The sequence below is a fragment of the Gigantopelta aegis genome, chromosome 3 (genome assembly GCF_016097555.1).
Source record: "Gigantopelta aegis isolate Gae_Host chromosome 3, Gae_host_genome, whole genome shotgun sequence".
Classification (NCBI taxonomy): domain Eukaryota; kingdom Metazoa; phylum Mollusca; class Gastropoda; order Neomphalida; family Peltospiridae; genus Gigantopelta; species Gigantopelta aegis.
Window position 1 is genome coordinate 94,612,007 of NC_054701.1, and position 24,185 is coordinate 94,636,191.

Consider the following 24,185-nt stretch of genomic DNA (forward strand, 5'->3'; position numbering starts at 1 on the left):
ACATGGTCGTACAAGACACAAAGACACAGTGCCTGAAATATACTGATCTGATCTGTCTATGAATGGGAGATTCATATCAATGTAACTAACACATGGTCGTACAAGACATGAGGACACAGTGCCTGAAATATACTGATCTGACAAGTCTACGGATGGGAGATTCATATCAATGTAACTAACACATGGTCGTACAAGACACAAAGACACAGTGCCTGAAATATACTGATCTGACCTGTCTACGGATGGGAGATTCATATCAATGTAACTAACACATGGTCGTACAAGACATGAGGACACAGTGCCTGAAATATACTGATCTGATCTGTCTACGGATGGGAGATTCATATCAATGTAACTAACACATGGTCGTACAAGACATGAGGACACAGTGCCTGAAATATACTGATCTGATCTGTCTACGGATGGGAGATTCATATCAATGTAACTAACACATGGTCGTACAAGACACAAAGACACAGTGCCTGAAATATACTGATCTGATCTGTCTATGAATGGGAGATTCATATCAATGTAACTAACACATGGTCGTACAAGACATGAGGACACAGTGCCTGAAATATACTGATCTGATCTGTCTACGGATGGGAGATTCATATCAATGTAACTAACACATGGTCGTACAAGACACAAAGACACAGTGCCTGAAATATACTGATCTGACCTGTCTACGGATGGGAGATTCATATCAATGTAACTAACACATGGTCGTACAAGACATGAGGACACAGTGCCTGAAATATACTGATCTGATCTGTCTACGGATGGGAGATTCATATCAATGTAACTAACACATGGTCGTACAAGACATGAGGACACAGTGCCTGAAATATACTGATCTGATCTGTCTACGGATGGGAGATTCATATCAATGTAACTAACACATGGTCATACAAGACACAAAGACACAGTGCCTGAAATATACTGATCTGACCTGTCTACGGATGGGAGATTCATATCAATGTAACTAACACATGGTCGTACAAGACACAAAGACACAGTGCCTGAAATATACTGATCTGACAAGTCTACGGATGGGAGATTCATATCAATGTAACTAACACATGGTCATACAAGACACAAAGACACAGTGCCTGAAATATACTGATCTGATCTGTCTATGAATGGGAGATTCATATCAATGTAACTAACCGGCGGTCTTGTATCGGATTCTCTTATTGCTGTCAGTCACTGGGATCGATCTGACTACCGTGATGTTTGGAGGATACGTTGAATTACCTTCTTCATATGCTGAAAACAAACAATTCCATTTAGATTTTTCACTTTCAACTGGTCACATTGCTATCTACTATTACCAACACAACATTCTACTTTTCACAAATTTTATTATTATGACTACTTTTTAAAATAACATTTGAGTAAACAAACAAAAAGTTAAGATAAGGGGGAATAATCAATCTAGAAACAACAGAATTAAAATTATTACCCATATGGTTAAAAATATCTTGGTACATATCAAAGTGTAACGTCCCACTAGAACGCCAAGTCGGACGTAACACTTTGACGTCATCGATGATCGATAATAGGTAATAAATGAGATATTAAACTAGCTAACATTTTGTATCATGTTTGTCTCTCGTAAAATAACTTTCTATAGCTCGTGACAAAGGAAATATAATATTTCACTCGGGACATAAACATGATATGAAATGGAAGCTCATTTAATATCCTATAAATAGCTAATTAGTGCCAAACAAGATGGCTGTGTGTACCTTTAGAGAATGGTTCAATAAGGAAGATGTATTTGTTCGAGTGGTGCGCTCGCTGGTAGAAGGGCTCTTCCATGGGGTCCACGAAGTAGTCAAATGATATATTGTCCCTGTAACAATAAAAACAACATGGTCTTACTCTGAAAGCAAACACACAAATCTATAATGATGCCACACACATGCAATTTGTATGTGTTTTCACGACATTAAATTCTTCAGTCTTAGATTCAAAATGTTTTATAAGCTTGAGGCCACATCGCAATGATTTTTACAGCGGAAGCAATTATTCTTTGTATTGCTAAATAACAACCCGTAGGTACCAGTGAAACATTTAATGGTATTTTATGTCATATTAAAAGCCAGAAATATTTTATAAATTGTAAAATGGAAACTGTGATTCAGATTTAAAGGAGAGGAAGGTTAACACACAACCATCCCCCCCTCCATCCCCCCAGCACACTGTTCAGTCACAGGACATATCTTCACATGTCAAACACATACTATATAACTTTAAGAGTCAATCTTTATCTAGTGAATAAGAGAAGAAACCCGCTACAGGCAGTGGTTCCAGTGTCCACTATACAGGGTGTCCACTATACAGAGAATTCCAATTACGAACTTACCTGGAAGCAAACACCTGGGTGAGTCCACCGTTTGTACTGATAAACGACAGGCAACTTACCTGGAAGCAAACACCTGTGCGAGTCTGCCATTTGTACTGATAAATGACAGGCAACTTACCTGGAAGCAAACACCTGGGTGAGTCTGCCGTTTGTACTGATAAACGACAGGCAACTTACCTGGAAGCAAACACCTGGGCGAGTCCGCAGTTTGTACTGATAAACAACAGGCAACTTACCAGGAAGCAAACACCTGTGCGAGTCTGCCATTTGTACTGATAAACGACAGGCAACTTACCTGGATGCAAACACCTGTGCGAGTCCGCCATTTGTACTGATAAACGACAGGCAACTTACCTGGAAGCAAACACCTGTGCGAGTCTGCCGTTTGTACTGATAAACGACAGGCAACTTACCTGGAAGCAAACACCTGTGCGAGTCTGCCGTTTGTACTGATAAACGACAGGCAACTTACCTGGAAGCAAACACCTGTGCGAGTCTGCCGTTTGTACTGATAAACGACAGGCAACTTACCTGGAAGCAAACACCTGTGCGAGTCTGCCGTTTGTACTGATAAACGACAGGCAACTTACCTGGAAGCAAACACCTGGGTGAGTCCGCCGTTTGTACTGATAAATGACAGGCAACTTACCTGGAAGCAAACACCTGGGTGAGTCCGCCGTTTGGTCTGATAAACGACAGGCAACTTACCTGGAAGCAAACATCTGTGTGAGTCTGCTGTTTGTACTGATAAATGACAGGCAACTTACCTGGAAGCAAACACCTGGGTGAGTCCGCCATTTGTACTGATAAACGACAGGCAACTTACCTGGAAGCAAACATCTGTGTGAGTCTGCTGTTTGTACTGATAAATGACAGGCATCTTACCTGGAAGCAAACACCTGGGTGAGTCCGCCGTTTGTACTGATAAACGACAGGCAACTTACCTGGATGCAAACACCTGGGTGAGTCCGCCGTTTGTACTGATAAACGACAGGCATCTTACCTGGAAGCAAACACTTGGGTGAGTCCGCCATTTGTACTGATAAACGACAGGCAACTTACCTGGATGCAAACACCTGGGTGAGTCCGCCGTTTGTACTGATAAACGACAGGCATCTTACCTGGAAGCAAACACCTGGGTGAGTCCGCCGTTTGTACTGATAAACGACAGGCAACTTACCTGGATGCAAACACCTGGGTGAGTCCGCCGTTTGTACTGATAAACGACAGGCAACTTACCTGGATGCAAACACCTGGGTGAGTCCACCGTTTGTACTGATAAACGACAGGATGTGGCCATCAGTGTCACTGAAAATAAAAACATCATTTGGAATTAGTCAATGACTGAATCAATGGATCAATGAATGGAATGTACAAATGAGTGAAGAATGAATGATAGAATAATGAATGAACATAACTAATTGACTGTGTATGTAATACAATGACTACTACATTACAGATCAGTAAATAAAGCCGATGAGAAACTAAAAGCAATAAATGTAAAAGAACGAGTATACATGTAGGTACATGTAAATAGACATATCGGAGATAATTAGCTTTAAAAATGTAAATATAATAACAAATAAAATTTTATCTGAAATGTTTTAACACCAACTATGGAGGAAGGCAAAATGCATTTTCACTTTGGTATTTACTAAATATATTCTTACTCATTGTCACATAATCACTGCATACCCTCATGCCCAAAACAAGACAGTCTTCTTCACAGAATTAGCACCACACCAGCTGAATCATCAAATTACACATGCACATGCACCTTGTTAAAGTTTCGTTTAGTACTAAACCAAACAACTTCCAGCTGGGTCAAAGTTCGAGGAGCACCCAACTTTTGATAGAGAAGTGAAGTCCTGTGATTGGTGATAAATGTGAGTGTTTTTATTGTAAAAAAAAAATTAGTTTCATCTGGACCAAAAAGGTATGCAATTTTATTTCATCTAGTACCACTGTATTAAGTAGCCTTGTGCTTGAAACATGTATGGGGTACCTGTAAAAAAAAAGTACTCAACTTTTGTGTGGAACTAGGGTAGTCATAGACGCTACTCGTTATCTCTGAAATGAGCAGCTTCATCCATATTTTTGTCTGATTCACTTTAAGGGTGAGGGGTGGTAGTGTTCATATTTATAGTGTTTATGTCGATTGATACGCTGCAGGTGGGAGTTTTAGCCACATGTTACTACTGTAGTCTATGGGATTTGTTCTGATTCACTTTAAGGGTGTATTAGTCGATTGATACGCTGCAGGTGGGAGTTTTAGCCACATGTTACTACTGTAGTCTATGGGATTTGTTCTGATTCACTTTAAGGGTGTATTAGTCGATTGATACGCTGCAGGTGGGAGTTTTAGCCACATGTTACTACTGTAGTCTATGGGATTTGTTCTGATTCACTTTAAGGGTGTATTAGTCGATTGATACGCTGCAGGTGGGAGTTTTAGCCACATGTTACTATTGTTGTGTATGGAATTTGATTTGGTAGTCTACACCCTAGAACATTGATTAATTAATCATCAGCTATCATACATGTATGTCAAACATTTGGTAACTCTGACTTGTAGTCTACACCCTAGAACACTGATTAATTAATCATCAGCTATCATACATGTATGTCAAACATTTGGTAACTCTGACTTGTAGTCTACACCCTAGAACACTGATTAATTAATCATCAGCTATCATACATGTATGTCAAACATTTGGTAACTCTGACTTGTAGTCTACACCCTAGAACACTGATTAATTAATCATCAGCTATCATACATGTATGTCAAACATTTGGTAACTCTGACTTGTAGTCTACACCCTAGAACACTGATTAATTAATCATCAGCTATCATACATGTATGTCAAACATTTGGTAACTCTGACTTGTAGTCTACACCCTAGAACACTGATTAATTAATCATCAGCTATCATACATGTATGTCAAACATTTGGTAACTCTGACTTGTAGTCTACACCCTAGAACACTGATTAATTAATCATCAGCTATCATACATGTATACCAAACTCTGACTTGTAGTCTACACCCTAGAACATTGATTAATTAATCATCAGCTATCATACATGTATGTCAAACATTTGGTAACTCTGACTTGTAGTCTACACCCTAGAACATTGATTAATTAATCATCAGCTATCATACATGTATGTCAAACATTTGGTAACTCTGACTTGTAGTCTACACCCTAGAACACTGATTAATTAATCATCAGCTATCATACATGTATGTCAAACATTTGGTAACTCTGACTTGTAGTCTACACCCTAGAACATTGATTAATTAATCATCAGCTATCATACATGTATGTCAAACATTTGGTAACTCTGACTTGTAGTCTACACCCTAGAACATTGATTAATTAATCATCAGCTATCATACATGTATGTCAAACATTTGGTAACTCTGACTTGTAGTCTACACCCTAGAACACTGATTAATTAATCATCAGCTATCATACATGTATGTCAAACATTTGGTAACTCTGACTTGTAGTCTACACCCTAGAACACTGATTAATTAATCATCAGCTATCATACATGTATGTCAAACATTTGGTAACTCTGACTTGTAGTCTACACCCTAGAACACTGATTAATTAATCATCAGCTATCATACATGTATGTCAAACATTTGGTAACTCTGACTTGTAGTCTACACCCTAGAACACTGATTAATTAATCATCAGCTATCATACATGTATGTCAAACATTTGGTAACTCTGACTTGTAGTCTACACCCTAGAACACTGATTAATTAATCATCAGCTATCATACATGTATGTCAAACATTTGGTAACTCTGACTTGTAGTCTTCAGAGGAAACTTGCTACATTTTTCAATTAGCATCAAGGGAATGTTTTTATTTGCACTTTGTCATAGACAGGACAGCACATACCACATCCTTTGATATACCAATCGTGGATCACTGGTTGGGATGGAAAAATCCTTAATGGACAACTGACAACGTTCTGAGATAACAGACAAATGGTGTACTGTAAATCATGAAATTAATGCAAGCAAGTAATTAATGCGAAAAATGTGGCGAACACATCGACGCAATAATAACTTGATGCATTTTGTTTAGTCTCATTCCCAATACAAAAAATGTGCAGGATTTTACTATAATACTTCTAAATAAAATAAAACTTTTATAATATAAAGATGAAACAAAATACGAAAACAATTTTTGTTAACGTCTTTTTGTGAATACTTCAAGAATCTTTCTTTCATTTCGATGATGCCATTCTATTTTCACTTCCCTGGAATATCATAGCGGTTATATAATACAGTGATGTTCCAAATGTTTTGTTTTTAAAAGCTCATTTTGCGATGTGAGTATTTTTCAAATTTTCTTACACTTCTGGATTACTGTATATATTTAAGCTGTTTTGAACATTTGTAAAATTATAATTAACAAATTTTATTACTAAATATATTCCTTTAAAAATGAAACAGTAGAAAATTATATAACCGTAACCAACATTCTGTGCGTATTTACTTGAAATATTGTGCCCTGTAATAGCGACCCGTTTACCTTTTATTCCTACTGGTGGATTAATTAGAAGCAATCACCACACAAAAGTGCGAGGCATACCCTTAACAATAAGGTGTAGTTATACTAATTACACTACTTTAAGTAATTAGGGCTTCCTGGTCGACCCACCATGCGATTAGCTTCAGATTATGTAGTAGCTGTGAAAACAACTACTGATTTCTTTTGACATGAAAGATGAAGCCCAAACAATATAATGACAACACAACTGTGTTTTTTATGTGATGTGGACTTTTGCCTGACGCATTAATAAAAATACACATTTTTGTTCACTCATGTACGGACGCAATAATATCATGACGTATTAATTACATGATTTACAGTATTTGATTTTTAATAGGGGGATTAAAAAACAACAAAAGAAAACAATTTAAAAAATAAATTTTAAAAACCCCATCCAAAATTAAAACCCCCTCCACCATGTTAAAAGGTCAAAGAATTGAAAACTTGGAATTGACATTCATTATTATATCAGTAACTATGGTGAAATAAAAAGCCTTTATCAGTTAAATACTTTTAGTGGTTTAAACATATTAAATAATATCATCTTGACAACAAACTTTCATGTCATTAAAACACAGCATCCTGTAGGTATTAGTCAAATGCAATCTTTTAATGGACATGCAGGGTTTTCTTTAGGCCAAAAACCATTCCCTAAAGAGAGATTAATATGAATACAATCATTCACCTGCAAGCAATGTCATGTCATGGTCATGTGACTATGATCAACCTATACCACTGGGAAGAACTACTACATTTGATTGGCTGTTTCGGTATTCAGTACATACCATGGAACTGTACTACTAGTTGAGGGTAAGCATTTAATTTAACTTATGATGGTACATGCATTATGTCGCCAACTACTGATAGGGTAAGGTCTAAATTAACACACTACCATTAAGTTAAAAATAAAGTACAGTTGCTAGTGAAAATGTTTCAAACACCTAAATACTTTTATCTTGCTAGATCATTTTGTCAGGCCTGTAGCTGGGGAAGACCATAGTTTAAACTAGATCATTTTGTCAGGCCTGTAGCTGGGGAAGACCATAGTTTAAACTAGATCATTTTGTCAGGCCTGTAGCTGGGGAAGACCATAGTTTAAACTTTTATTATGCACACTTCCTCCACAAAATCAAGTAAAAATAAGAGTGTACATTAAATATAGCAAAATAAAACCCCACCCCAAAACAATTTGGGAGAAAATCTTCATGCACTAACAAAATATACTTTAATACTTTAAAACTTCTGAAAAGCTGGTTAAAAATAATTATGGAAACATCTTCTAGTGCCTCATGAAAAGTGAAAATGGGATCATGTGCAGAATGGTTTTGTGTTCACTGAGGAACCAGATCCACAACAGCTAATCATTTGTCAAGAAAACGGTACATCAATGTCAGTTTTATAGTCTGGTTTTGCCTCTTCTATATTAAAGTCACAGACCTTAGTTTTTAAACACTACAACATATTTTTCACCATTAAAGCCATTTTTTAAATATTTTAAATTCAAAGTAGTTACATATTATCATTTACAATATTAATTTTCATACACCTGAGTGGTTCTGGTCATGCAAGTTTTTGTAGTACCCCAAAATGCATTTTTAATCCTTCTAAAAATGCATGTTCGTCTCAGAAGTAATGGTTATTTTTAAACAGTATTTCCTAATATAAACATCACAGACTTTATTTTGATTCTGTTATAACTTTATCCAAATGTGTTGCAGGTTTGTAGAGTAACTCAACTTAATGTCCATTTTCATCGGCTAAAACTAGGGTCTGGGCCTTCAAGAAAAGTAAGACGGCCAGAAATGCAAACAATTCACCAATCACCGAGCTTTAAACATAGTAACTAATGTTATCTTGCAAACAATTCACCAATCACCGAGATTTAAACATAGTAACTAATGTTATCTTGCAAACAATTCACCAATCACCGAGCTTTGAATACATAGTAACTAATGTTATCTTGCAAACAATTCACCAATCACCGAGCTTTGAATACATAGTAACTAATGTTATCTTGCAAACAATTCACCAATCACCGAGCTTTAAACATAGTAACTAATGTTATCTTGCAAACAATTCACCAATCACCGAGCTTTAAACATAGTAACTAATGTTACCTTGCAAACAATTCACCAATCACCAAGCTTTAAATACATAGTAACTAATGTTACCTTGCAAACAATTCACCAATCACCGAGCTTTGAACATAGTAACTAATGTTATCTTGCAAACAATTCACCAATCACCGAGCTTTGAATACATAGTAACTAATGTTACCTTGCAAACAATTCACCAATCACCGAGCTTTGAATACATAGTAACTAATGTTACCTTGCAAACAATTCACCAATCACCGAGCTTTGAATACATAGTAACTAATGTTACCTTGCAAACAATTCACCAATCACCGAGCTTTGAATACATAGTAACTAATGTTACCTTGCAAACAATTCACCAATCACCGAGCTTTGAATACATAGTAACTAATGTTATCTTGCAAACAATTCACCAATCACCGAGCTTTGAATACATAGTAACTAATGTTACCTTGCAAACAATTCACCAATCACCGAGCTTTGAATACATAGTAACTAATGTTACCTTGCAAACAATTCACCAATCACCGAGCTTTGAATACATAGCAACTAATGTTATCTTGCAAACAATTCACCAATCACCGAGCTTTGAATAACTAATGTTATCTTGCAAACAATTCACCAATCACCGAGCTTTGAATACATAGCAACTAATGTTATCTTGCGAACTATGAAGGGTCACGGTTAACAAGGAATCAGAAAAGATGTTAAGAAAACCCATTCCTCAAAGCAGGTATCAGTAGCTTGTTATAATTTAGTAAAAGTAATCAAACAATAACCTGGAATTTGTACTGCTGTCATTTGACCTGAAATAATACAGTCACATAAAACCATAAACAAAAACAATAATCTAAAACATCAAAATTAATCATTGAAAAAATATACAGTAGGAAAAAAAGGAATGGAATATTTGCTTAACGTCACCTCAACACATTTTAAACTGTGGCTATTGGTGTCAAAACATTTGAATATTTGGTCTAGACAGGGAGATCTGAGAATAGCAGAAAAAGAATCTGCAGACAGGACATGGGCCATGTACCTGTAATTGGATGGGAAGAAGCTGACATATATCCATCAACAATGATTGGAAGTACAAAATAATGGGTGCTTTTAGACTCATGTCAAACACTAAATTGAAGTGCGGGTTGAATCTGTATGAGATTATAGACTTAGAAATAAATTTCACATGTTTGAACTAGATATTGAAAAAACACTACAGCAATCAAAAAATTATGTCTTGGATAGAGACAGCCAGCTCTGGCCGAGTAGAAAAATTCACCAAATCAACTCTTAAACTTTAAAATCTGCATAAACCTACTGTTATTTTTCACCAAATTATTACCAATTATAAGAATGTATTTTGATTTTAATTAGCAATTGGCAATTTGCCCATGACTGAAATCTCACAAAAATCCTGTAAAACTACCAAATACTTTCAACATTCCAAGGAAGAAGAAGTTTGTGTTATTTAACAACACCACTAGAGCTAGAGTAATTTTGACATATAGTCTTAGAAAGGAAACCCACTACATTTTTCATTTAGTAGCAAGGGATCTTTTATATGCACCATCCCACACAGGATAGCACATACCATGGCCTTTGATATACAAGGCTAGAAACATTCCAAGGATGATAATTGTCAATACCATCACTTCTCAAAGGTCCTTAAAGTCACCATTTGCCAGGAATACTATACAATAAAAAATGAGGATCATATGCATAGATGACAGACAGAATATAATAAACTATGGAGTTAGATGTTCATGCTCAACTCACATGAGTTTCCCCTTGATCATCTCTGAAAAAGTCTCGGCTTCCTTGATGGTCTTCAGATCCCAGTACAGGTGGAACAGTTTCTGGAGATTCCCTGCAACACATCACACACATATATACATGACATTGTGTAGTCCATTTATGAAATGGAACCGACAAACAGGTATTAACTCTATGATGAATAATTCTAAATCTCATATACAAACACGATATTAAGTTTTAGTTTCTGGAGATTCCCTGAAACACATCACACATTCATATAATGATACAGTTCATTGGTGTTAAAGATTAATCAATGAATTGACACGTTACTCTATAATGAATAATTCTAAACCTCATATAGAAACATGTTACGTTTTAGACACATTTTGATTAACATTTTTTAAATATTTCAATGTCAATAAAACAATATGCTTCTTAAAAACTGACCATTATATTGTGTGGATTAAAGCTAATTTATAATACATGAATAAAGCGAAATGCGACAATGGTCAAGGTCGGCAGTTATTTCTGAATCGATACGCAGTAAACAGAGGATAAAAGACAGAACTGTCTGTGCAGTTATTTACCTTGGTTGTTCCATCAGATGCCTCCATCTCCATGTCAAAAACATTAACCTATGCAAGCCTGATGGTAATCTCATTTAAAATTCAAATTTACATTGAAATTAAAATTAAAAATATTATTCGACTATCAAATAAATTCAATTCTGTAAAAACTGTTAATTTTGTTATAATTTGTTTGCCTAACTGAAACTTAAATGTTAAATTATGTGGTTTTTGGTGTGGTTTTTTTTTCAGAATTCACTTAATTGTTAATTTGTTGGGGTTATTTTGGGGGGTGTCAACTTAAACCCTAATAAACTGTTGCCTTAAGATTGCTTTACTTTAGTTTAGTTTGTGCTTAAACTCTCGACATTAAAACGTCCAGAGGCCTGGGTAAGTAAATTATATACTACACGTACACTTGTCGGGATCGGGATCCGACTTCAACAGTGCAGCGATTTCTTCCACAGTTATCGTCTCGTTTTCCAGCTTGGTCTGGTTCTTGTGATAATTCCTGTTAGAAACACACGTACGTGTTAGATATAAGACAAGTACAAACAAGGGAGATAGAATACACATCTCAACTAATTTATCAACTCTATGTAAATCCTACTCACCAATCAAGTTTATTTATATATTTTGTGAAAACATTACTCCCAATCGAAAGCTAAATAATTTTCTATAACAGTCAAAACTCCCAGTTCGAGTTAAAAATTTCATCAACCTCTTCACAATAATAAAAAAGTATTCCACTGACATACATGTAGCTATAACATTTTTAAAAAATAAAAAGTAAAATAAGGAAGTCACCATAAAGAGAAAAATACCAAACTCCTTTCATGAATCATAACTCTTAACAATAGCATGTGGTTAACTAAATAGAATACAAAGTATTAAAATATCACTGGTCTTGGTGGAATCGTGGTCAGGCCATCGGACATAAGGCTGGTAGGTACAGGATTCGCTGCCCGGTACTGACTCCCACCCAGAGTGAGTTTTAACGACTCAGTGGATAGGTGTAAGGCCACTACACCCTCTTTCCTCTCACTAACCACTATCAATTAACAACTAACCCACTGTACTAGGCAGACAGCCCAGATAGCTGAGGTGTGTGCCCAGGACAGCGTGCTTGAATTTTAATTGGATATAAGAAAATATCTGAAGCATAACACACTGCGGTACACTGTATTACTCACCACGGAGCGGCAAATTTGGTCCAGCTTGTTGACTTCAAAAGTGATGGATCTGTGAATGAAGCAAGTATTAACCTATTTAGTGTATCGACAATCACTTTAATCAAGTTTATCAGAGGTAATCACCAAACTTCCACAAACAACTTGGAGACACTTTACAAGAAAAACAAACAAGATGTCACTCACTTAAACACATGGGGTAGAGTTATTCCCCTTAACATTAAACGTAATTGATTGAACCCTGTTAATTGTATATCAAATTACCCATGTTTTACTACATGTATTACTGACATGCTAAGTACAAAATGTTTTTAATTGCACAATTATTCATTTATGTGTTAAAGTCCCAAACATAGAAAAAACCCAAATTACAGTTAATACAAAATATTAATATGCAGGTTTAATACTTCTTTCATATAAAGATTACAGGTGAGGACTGGATTTAGAACACAAAAATAAAAGTTCTTTTTAACATCTTTTTAAAGATGTTCACAAAAAAATAAGATATGTCAACCTTTGTTATCTTAATGTGGAAGGGACCAAAATATGTACCTCAAAATAAACATAATACTAATAGTTGGTGGAAAACATTTTGTCATGTGACAATTTCTCCATCAAGACATCCTGGGCTTGTGAAATAAGAAATAGCAATAACAATGTATGGCTGTATTTAATAATTATATACATGTACATACCAAGCAGAATTAGTTTGCCTTTAAATCTGGGGTATTCTTTCTGATATGATGGAACACTGATAGCCAAACTGAAAAAAAAGAGAGAAAAACACATGTGAATAAGTGAGAGAAAAAAATCAACGTTTTATACATACATGCCAGTTTTTTTTCAGTTTGATAGCCACACCCTCTTTTTATACATTTGTAACCCTCACTGCATTAAGAAGCCGCCTAAACAACATATATTATTAATTATCTAGCTGTAATGTGTTGCAAATGGACTACATGTATGTCATACATCCTCATAATGACCCAATACAATAACATCTAGGACCAATACAGCCTGCCTTAGACCAATACAACTGACCTCGGACCTTTACCAAGGCCAACATAAAAACATCCATTCAATTACCTAGTCATGTAATATTATTACAATCACTATCATACAATACTGTTTTAGAGTAACATTTTGCATCTAAGACTATGCTCTGGTTGTGACCTATACCATGAGCTTAGGAAGATTTTATTATAAAAAATTAGATTAGTGTCAACTGGTAATCAATATGAAAATAGAATAGCAACCATTATTTAATATTTTAGAATGGTATTCTAATCTCTGAATGCTGTGCAGTGAATCACAAGACAACAGTAAGAAAACCTGTCCCCTACATTGGTTATATTTGTGTGAACAGTCTGTAACACTCCCAATATACACATTCTGAAACACCTTCTCAACACACATATTCTATGACTCCCTCACACATATTCTATGACTCCCTCACACATATTCCATGACTCCCTCACACATAATCTATGACTCCCTCACACATATTCTATGACTCCTTCACACATATTCTATAACTACATCACATATTCTATGACTCCTTCACACATATTCTATGACTCCCTCACACATATTCTATGACTACATCACACATATTCTATGACTACATCGCACATATTCTATAACTACATCGCACATTTCTATGACTCCTTCACACATATTCTATAACTACATCACATATTCTATGACTCCTTCACACATATTCTATGACTCCCTCACACATATTCTATAACTACATCACACATATTCTATGACTACATGGCACATATTCTATGACTACATCGCACATATTCTATGACTCCCTCACACATATTCTATAACTCCTTCACACATATTCTATAACTCCTTCACACATATTCTATAACTACATCACACATATTCTATAACTACATCACACATTCTATAACTACATCACACATATTCTATGACTCCTTCACACATATTCTATAACTACATCACACATACTCTATGACTCCCTCACACATATTCTATAACTCCCTCACACATACTGGCCTTGGTGGCGTCTTGGTTAGGCCATTGGTCTACAGGCTGGTAGGTACTGGGTTCGGATCCCAGTCGAGGAATGGGATTTTTAATCCAGATACTGACTACAAACCCCGAGTGAGTGCTCGCAAGGCTCAATGGGTAGGTGTAAACCACTTGCACCGACCAGTGATCCATAACTGGTTCAACAAAGGCCATGGTTTGTACTATCCTGCCTGTGGGAAGCGCAAATAAAAGATCCTTGCTGCTAATTGGAAAGAGTAGCCCATGTAGTGGCGACAGCGGGTTTCCTATCAAAATCTGAGTGGTCTTTAACCATATGTCTGATGCCATATAACCGTAAATAAAATGTGTTGAGTGTGTCATTAAATAAAACATTTCTTTCTTTCGTTTCCCTCACACATGTTCTATAACTCCTTCAGACATATTCTATGAATTCCCCTACACACATCCGATGATTCCCCCAATCATCCATCACACATTCTATAACCAAGCCCTACTCATTGTAACAAAGATTCTCCTAAAACAAGCACAAATATTATACAGTATATATATATATATATATATATATATATATATGTTTAGCTCCCCTCACTTCAAAGTACTCTTTCCACCAGGTCTAAACTATCAGCAGGTAAAATGTTCAATTTGAAATGTGTTTGTATTTTAATGAGTTTTACCTGAATGAAGTTCCTTTGATGTGTTTGTATTTTAACGAGTTTTACCTGAATGAGGTTCCTTTGATTGGAGTAAAGCTGTAGGTAACCGTGTCACTGTACATGTATTTCTGTTAATAAAACAAACAAACAAACATAGGTAAATACAAATTACTGCATTAATCACGAATAACTAACATAAGTAAATACAAATTACTGCATTAATCACGAATAACTAACATAAATAAATACAAATTACTGCATTAATCACGAATAACTAACATAGGTAAATATAAATTACTGCATTAATCATGAATAACTAACATACATGTAGGTAAATACAAATTACTGCATTAATCACTAATAACTAACACAGGTAAATATAAATTACTGCATTAATCACGAATAACTAACACAGGTAAATACAAATTACTGCATTAATCACTAATAACTAACACAGGTAAATACAAATTACTGCATTAATCACTAATAACTAACACAGGTAAATACAAATTACTGCATTAATCACGAATAACTAACACAGGTAAATACAAATTACTGCATTAATCACTAATAACTAACACAGGTAAATACAAATTACTGCATTAATCACGAATAACTAACACAGGTAAATACAAATTACTGCATTAATCACTAATAACTAACACAGGTAAATACAAATTACTGCATTAATCACTAATAACTAACACAGGTAAATACAAATTACTGCATTAATCACGAATAACTAACACAGGTAAATACAAATTACTGCATTTTCACTCTTTCTTACACAAGACACAGAGACAGATAGATATAGACATACATAGACATTCGTATACAGACAGACCAACATACATACAGACACACACATAGAGACAGACAGACAGACAGACATGAATTAGCGAAGTAACTGCTGAGTGAGTGAGAAATTGAGACAATGAATGACTACTAATTTAGTAAGCAAGTAAGAGAGTGGATGAATGAATGGATGAGTGAAAGAAGTTAATGTTTTATTTAACGACACACTCAACACATTTTATTTATGTTATATGGCGTCGGACATATGGTTAAGGACCACACATATATAGACAGGTTTATTGGCCAGTGACATCAAAGTACTGTGCGCGGCCATTTTTAGAATCAAGTGATCAGTCCGCCATTAAGTGAGCGAAACTTGCACAATAATAACATGTGAAGGCATTGCATCTGGTTGCATTTCAGTAACCTTGTTAGTACATTTTCTGAAAGCAAAACCAGTATGTCAGATAATTCAACCTCATTTAAATATTGTAGATTGATATCAAAGTTGGTGGAAGTGTGTTAATAATTAAAAACGTAAATAATAAAGCATGTATATAGGCCTACATGTATATAGGCCTACACGTATATAGGCCTACACGTATATAGGCCTACACGTATATAGGCCTACACGTATATAGGCCTACACGTATATAGGCCTACACGTATATAGGCCTACACGTATATAGGCCTACACATATATAGGCCTACATGTATACACGTGAATACAAAAGCATAACAAATAATTTAAACTGATGCCAGCAAGTATAATTTCCATGGACACCTGTATAGCCTAATATGTTGAACATTTAAAACAGTATTTTAGCCTCTGCAGAGGGGGGCATCAGATGACATCCCCCCAGCCTGTGCTCCTGTTTTGTTTGTACATGTACTTGTCTTGGGCATCACTGGTAAGTGTCAAAGGGGCTCGTTTTTTAATTAACTAATACATAGACCATTTTATAACTAATCAGAGGCACGTTTTCAGGGCAATTTAATATTTTATATTGTGGATGATTAATTTAACTTAATTTCTTTTTCTAGAAACAAGAAATAAATTTGTTTAAATAATAATTAAAAACTAAAATTTAACGAAGTGGGTGGGGTGGTGATTGGTGTGGCCTGCATGCGTGTTACATCAGTAAATTATTTATTTATCATTTTATTTGCACACATTTAACACCATACTAAATAAGAGAGCAATATTTGGCAGTGTGAACTGCACCCCACTTCAAACCAATGTGACTACATCTGGAATATTCCAGAGCTAATAATAGTAACAGCTACACATTGGCATCTAGATCTAAGGTGAGTCTTTCATTTTTTAAATTTTACACCACATGTATATTTTAGAATACATTCAGTAAAGTTTCACTTAATAACCATCAAACCTATTTACACTTGCGTGTATTTAATTTATTCGTTATGCTTTTGTATTGGCATGTATAGGTGTTTTATTATTTATGTTTTTAATCATTCATAGATTTCCACCGACACTGACATGAATATACAATCTTTAAATAAGGTTGAATTATCCGAGAGACTGGTTTTGCTTTTACAAAACGTTCCAAAAAAAGTCATAAATACTGAAGTTGCACCCAGATGCAATGCCGTCACATGTCATTGTTGTGTGAATTTCACTCCCTTAATGGCGGGCGTACGGTTACGCCATCTATTGACAACGTCATTCTTGTCGACAATCGGAACAACCTGTCTATTGAGACAGGAAACCTGCTGGCGCCACTTCATGGGCTACACTTTTCGATTAGCAGCAAGGGATTTTTTATATGCGCCATCCCACAGACAGGATAGTACATACCACGGTCTTTGTTACACCAATCGTGATGCACTGACGGGGATTGATCCTAGACCGACCGCACATCAAGTGAATGCTTTACCACTGGGCTACATCCTGCACCATGAATGAATGAATGAAAGAGTGAGTGAGTGAGTGAGTGAGTGAGTGAGTGAGTGAGTGAGTGAGTGAGTGAGTGAGTGAGTGAGTGAGTGAGTGAGTGAGTGAGTGAGTGAGTGAATGAATGAAAGAATGAGTGAATGAGTGAATGAATGAATGAGTGAGTGAGTGAGTGAGTGAATGAATGAATGAATGAAAGAATGAATGAATGAATGAAAGAAAGAGTGAGTGAGTGAGTGAGTGAGTGAGTGAGTGAGTGAGTGAGTGAGTGAGTGAGTGAGTGAGTGAGTGAGTGAGTGAGTGAGTGAATGAATGAATGAAGCTGTGTGTACACAGTAGCAGACCCACCATGTCCTGGGTTAAAACCGGCGTATCCAACGTTATCGTGTCAATGTTTTCCATTATCATCTTTTTACGCATCTGCAAGTTAAAAACAGATTTTATATCTACATGAAGATTAATCAACAGTATTAGGATTTACCTGAACTCGTGGTTTTTACAAACAGGTATGGTTACATTTATATGTGGTAGGCTAGAGGTGGTTGTAAGCAATAAACCAGCTGGTCTTGTGTACAAGTCTGTAGCCTGAAGTGGTTAGAGTGTATTTCTCATGTTACCTTTCATTTCTTAAGTTTTACCTTTCATTTCTTAAGTTTTACCTAACATTTCTATGTTTTACCTTTCATTTCTTAAGTTTTACCTTTCATTTCTTAAGCTTTACCTTTCATTTCTAGGTTTTACCTTTCATTTCTAGGTTTTACCTTTTATTTCTAAATTCTAAAGTTTTACCTTTCATTTCTTAAGCTTTACCTTTCATTTGTTAAGTTTTACCTTTCATTTCTAGGTTTTACCTTTCATTTCTAGGTTTTACCTTTCATTTCTTAAGCTTTACCTTTCATTTCTAGGTTTTACCTTTCATTTCTTAAGCTTTACCTTTCATTTCTAGGTTTTACCTTTCATTTCTTAAGTTTTACCTTTCATTTCTAGGTTTTACCTTTCATTTCTTAAGCTTTACCTTTCATTTCTAGGTTTTACCTTTCATTTCTTAAGTTTTACCTTTCATTACTTAAGCTTTACCTTTCATTTCTAGGTTTTACCTTTCATTTCTAGGTTTTACCTTTCATTTCTAGGTTTTACCTTTTGTTTCTTAAGCTTTATCTTTCATATCTTAGGTTTTACCTTTCATTACTTTTCTAAAGTTTTACCTTTCATTTCTTAGATGTCACCTTATGTTTCTTAAGTTACATATTTGAGTCTGTCAGGCATTATAATTAATGTTTCAGGTGTCTACCTTTTGTTTCTCAGGCGTGTTAATTTCAATCTCCAGTAAGTCAATATCTGGGGGGTCTTTCATGTAAGACTGAAAAATAAACATTTTCAAAGTCAAGTAAAAACAAATGAACATATCCAAACCATGCAATTAAGAAAATGTCCAAGGCAAAATAGCATGCTATTGAAAAACCCGGAATATAGTCCAAGGCAAAAAGATGCCGTGGAGAATGATAAACTCCGCGGCAATCTCCACGCCACTGCCGATTGCCGGGGGCAACTGCAGGGGTTGATATGAGACATATATATTACGTCATACATGGAGTGTGCGAGTGCAAACCACTGGATAGTTCCTCTGACACCAAATTAAATGTAACATTTCATACCGGCTAGTTACAGTGTTACTGACAGTTTGCTTTTCTTTATTTGTTAAGTTCAGTAATTATTTAAATATATCTAGACATCATATTCAACCAAGTACTGTAATGGTGCATTAAGCATAATAACCAACCCAGCTAATATCGAAAACGAAATGCTGAAAAGAAATGAGCGAATCATAAAGAAAATGCTGAGAATTTGATTGTTCCCTGTTCTTCAATTTCTTAACACAAGGTGCATGTAACTTCTTAATAACTCGAACAACAAAATTCTTGTCTTATTTCTTTAATGAAGGAAGGAAATAATTTATTTAACGACACACTCAACACATCTAATTTATGTATTTCTTCAATGAATGGATATAAAACAAAAAAACGTAGTTAGATTGTCTCCAGTGTTAGCCTCGCCAAGATACACAAACTAGCTTACCCTGGACTTGAGATTGGGATGGAAAATGATGTAACCATTGAGATTAATGGAGAACGAATAGCCGTTGGGTCCGAGCTGGAAGAGAAAAACAAACCAAACAAATTATTTACATTTATCCTGCAAGCACTGTTTCTAATAAGAGATTATGATGACGGATAAAACAAAGTCATAAATGTACACTAACAGATTATCACTTTTGACGTCACACGCAGAGCTACATTACAAAATTGCTCATTTGACCTCTAGGCCAAAATAAAATGTAGTTCAAATAATAGAAATAATAGCTTTCCCCCTTAATTTCTATGGTCTGCAGGATAAAGATAATAACTAGTTAATGATGTAGGATACTGGTTATATCCTGTTCTGGCTGAATGAGAAATTTCATTTGGCAATCCTCGCAGAATTTCCCATTCTTACCATCACAGAATAACGCCGATATCCTACATGTTCGTCACTGACTGTCATTGTCTATTTCACACAACACTAACTTAGCACCTGCTCTCATCACGATATCCTACATGTTCGTCACTGACTGTCATTGTCTATTTCACACAACACTAACTTAGCACCTGCTCTAATCACGATATCCTACATGTTCGTCACTGACTGTCATTGTCTATTTCACACAACACTAACTTAGCACCTGCTCTCATCACGATATCCTACATGTTCGTCACTGACTAGTCATTCTCTATTTCACACAACACTAACTTAGCACCTGCTCTCATCACGATATCCTACATGTTCGTCACTGACTGTCATTGTCTATTTCACACAACACCAACTTAGCACCTGCTCTCATCACGATATCCTACATGTTCGTCACTGACTAGTCATTCTCTATTTCACACAACACTAACTTAGCACCTGCTCTCATCACGATATCCTACATGTTCGTCACTGACTGTCATTCTCTATTTCACACAACACTAACTTAGCACCTGCTCTCATCACGATATCCTACATGTTCGTCACTGACTGTCATTCTCTATTTCACACAACACTAACTTAGCACCTGCTCTCATCACGATATCCTACATGTTCGTCACTGACTACATGTTCGTCACTGACTAGTCATTCTCTATTTCACACAACACTATCTTAGCACCTGCTCTCATCACGATATCCTACATGTTCGTCACTGACTGTCATTCTCTATTTCACACAACACTAACTTAGCACCTGCTCTCATCACGATATCCTACATGTTCGTCACTGACTAGTCATTCTCTATTTCACACAACACTAACTTAGCACCTGCTCTAGTCACTAGTTTCACACAACACCAACTTAGCACCTGCTCTAGTCACTAGTTTCACACAACACTAACTTAGCACCTGCTCTCATCACGATATCCTACATGTTCGTCACTGACTGTCATTGTCTATTTCACACAACACTAACTTAGCACCTGCTCTCATCACGATATCCTACATGTTCGTCACTGACTGTCATTCTCTATTTCACACAACACTAACTTAGCATCTGCTCTAGTCACTAGTTTCACACAACACCAACTTAGCACCTGCTCTAATCACTAGTTTCACACAACTCTAACTTAGCACCTGCTCTAGTCACTAGTCTCACACAACACTAACTTAGCACCTGCTCTAGTCACTAGTTTCACACAACACTAACTTAGCACCTGCTCTAATCACTAGTCTCACACAACACTAACTTAGCACCTGCTCTAGTCACTAGTCTCACACAACACTAACATAGCACCTGCTCTCATCACGATATCCTACATGTTCGTCACTGACTGTCATTGTCTATTTCACACAACACTAACATAGCACCTGCTCTCATCATGATATCCTACATGTTCGTCACTGACTGTCATTCTCTATTTCACACAACACTAACTTAGCACCTGCTCTCATCACGATATCCTACATGTTCGTCACTGACTGTCATTGTCTATTTCACACAACACTAACTTAGCACCTGCTCTCATCACGATATCCTACATGTTCGTCACTGACTGTCATTGTCTATTTCACACAACACTAACTTAGCACCTGCTCTCATCACGATATCCTACATGTTCGTCACTGACTGTCATTGTCTATTTCACACAACACTAACTTAGCACCTGCTCTCATCACGATATCCTACATGTTCGTCACTGACTGTCATTGTCTATTTCACACAACACTAACTTAGCACCTGCTCTCATCACGATATCCTACATGTTCGTCACTGACTAGTCATTCTCTATTTCACACAACACTAACTTAGCACCTGCTCTCATCACGATATCCTACATGTTCGTCACTGACTGTCATTCTCTATTTCACACAACACTAACATAGCACCTGCTCTCATCACGATATCCTACATGTTCGTCACTGACTGTCATTCTCTATTTCACACAACACTAACATAGCACCTGCTCTCATCACGATATCCTACATGTTCGTCACTAACTGTCATTCTCTATTTCACACAACACTAACATAGCACCTGCTCTCATCACGATATCCTACATGTTCGTCACTGACTGTCATTCTCTATTTCACACAACACTAACTTAGCACCTGCTCTCATCACGATATCCTACATATTCGTCACTGACTGTCATTCTCTATTTCACACAACACTAACTTAGCACCTGCTCTCATCACGATATCCTACATGTTCATCACTGACTGTCATTCTCTATTTCACACAACACTAACTTAGCACCTGCTCTCATCACGATATCCTACATGTTCGTCACTGACTGTCATTCTCTATTTCACACAACACTAACTTAGCACCTGCTCTCATCACGATATCCTACATGTTCGTCACTGACTGTCATTCTCTATTTCACACAACACTAACTTAGCACCTGCTCTCATCACGATATCCTACATGTTCGTCACTGACTGTCATTGTCTATTTCACACAACACTAACTTAGCACCTGCTCTCATCACGACATCCTACATGTTCGTCACTGACTGTCATTGTCTATTTCACACAACACTAACTTAGCACCTGCTCTCATCACGACATCCTACATGTTCGTCACTGACTGTCATTGTCTATTTCACACAACACTAACTTAGCATCTGCTCTCATCACGACATCCTACATGTTCGTCACTGACTGTCATTGTCTATTTCACACAACACTAACTTAGCACCTGCTCTCATCACGATATCCTACATGTTCGTCACTGACTGTCATTCTCTATTTCACACAACACTAACTTAGCACCTGCTCTCATCACGATATCCTACATGTTCGTCACTGACTGTCATTCTCTATTTCACACAACACTAACTTAGCACCTGCTCTCATCACGATATCCTACATGTTCGTCACTGACTGTCATTCTCTATTTCACACAACACTAACTTAGCACCTGCTCTCATCACGATATCCTACATGTTCGTCACTGACTGTCATTGTCTATTTCACACAACACTAACTTAGCACCTGCTCTCATCACGATATCCTACATGTTCGTCACTGACTGTCATTCTCTATTTCACACAACACTAACTTAGCACCTGCTCTCATCACTCCTCATCACTGACTGTCATTCTCTATTTCACACAACACTAACTTAGCACCTGCTCTCATCACGATATCCTACATGTTCGTCACTGACTGTCATTCTCTATTTCACACAACACTAACTTAGCACCTGCTCTCATCACGATATCCTACATGTTCGTCACTGACTGTCATTGTCTATTTCACACAACACTAACTTAGCACCTGCTCTCATCACGATATCCTACATGTTCGTCACTGACTGTCATTGTCTATTTCACACAACACTAACTTAGCACCTGCTCTCATCACGATATCCTACATGTTCGTCACTGACTGTCATTGTCTATTTCACACAACACTAACTTAGCACCTGCTCTCATCACGATATCCTACATGTTCGTCACTGACTGTCATTGTCTATTTCACACAACACTAACTTAGCACCTGCTCTCATCACGATATCCTACATGTTCGTCACTGACTGTCATTGTCTATTTCACACAACACTAACTTAGCACCTGCTCTCATCACGATATCCTACATGTTCGTCACTGACTGTCATTGTCTATTTCACACAACACTAACTTAGCACCTGCTCTCATCACGATATCCTACATGTTCGTCACTGACTGTCATTGTCTATTTCACACAACACTAACTTAGCACCTGCTCTC

General features: G+C 36.4%; 1 protein-coding gene across 1 annotated transcript; it reads right to left on the reverse strand.

Annotated features, from left to right (window-relative positions):
- Window positions 1-1,165: 1,165 nt before the first annotated feature.
- Window positions 1,166-20,485, reverse strand: LOC121368949 (voltage-dependent calcium channel subunit alpha-2/delta-2-like). The gene is made up of 13 exons (XM_041493714.1): window positions 20,438-20,485; window positions 20,021-20,095; window positions 19,236-19,304; window positions 18,293-18,364; window positions 15,301-15,362; window positions 13,249-13,316; window positions 12,557-12,605; window positions 11,780-11,874; window positions 10,819-10,909; window positions 9,822-9,848; window positions 3,611-3,679; window positions 1,752-1,858; window positions 1,166-1,269 (listed from the first exon to the last, which is right to left on the reverse strand). The coding sequence occupies exons 1-13, from the start codon at window positions 20,483-20,485 to the stop codon at window positions 1,166-1,168; spliced, it is 936 nt and encodes a 311-aa protein (XP_041349648.1).
- Between the last annotated feature and the right edge of the window lie 3,700 nt (window positions 20,486-24,185).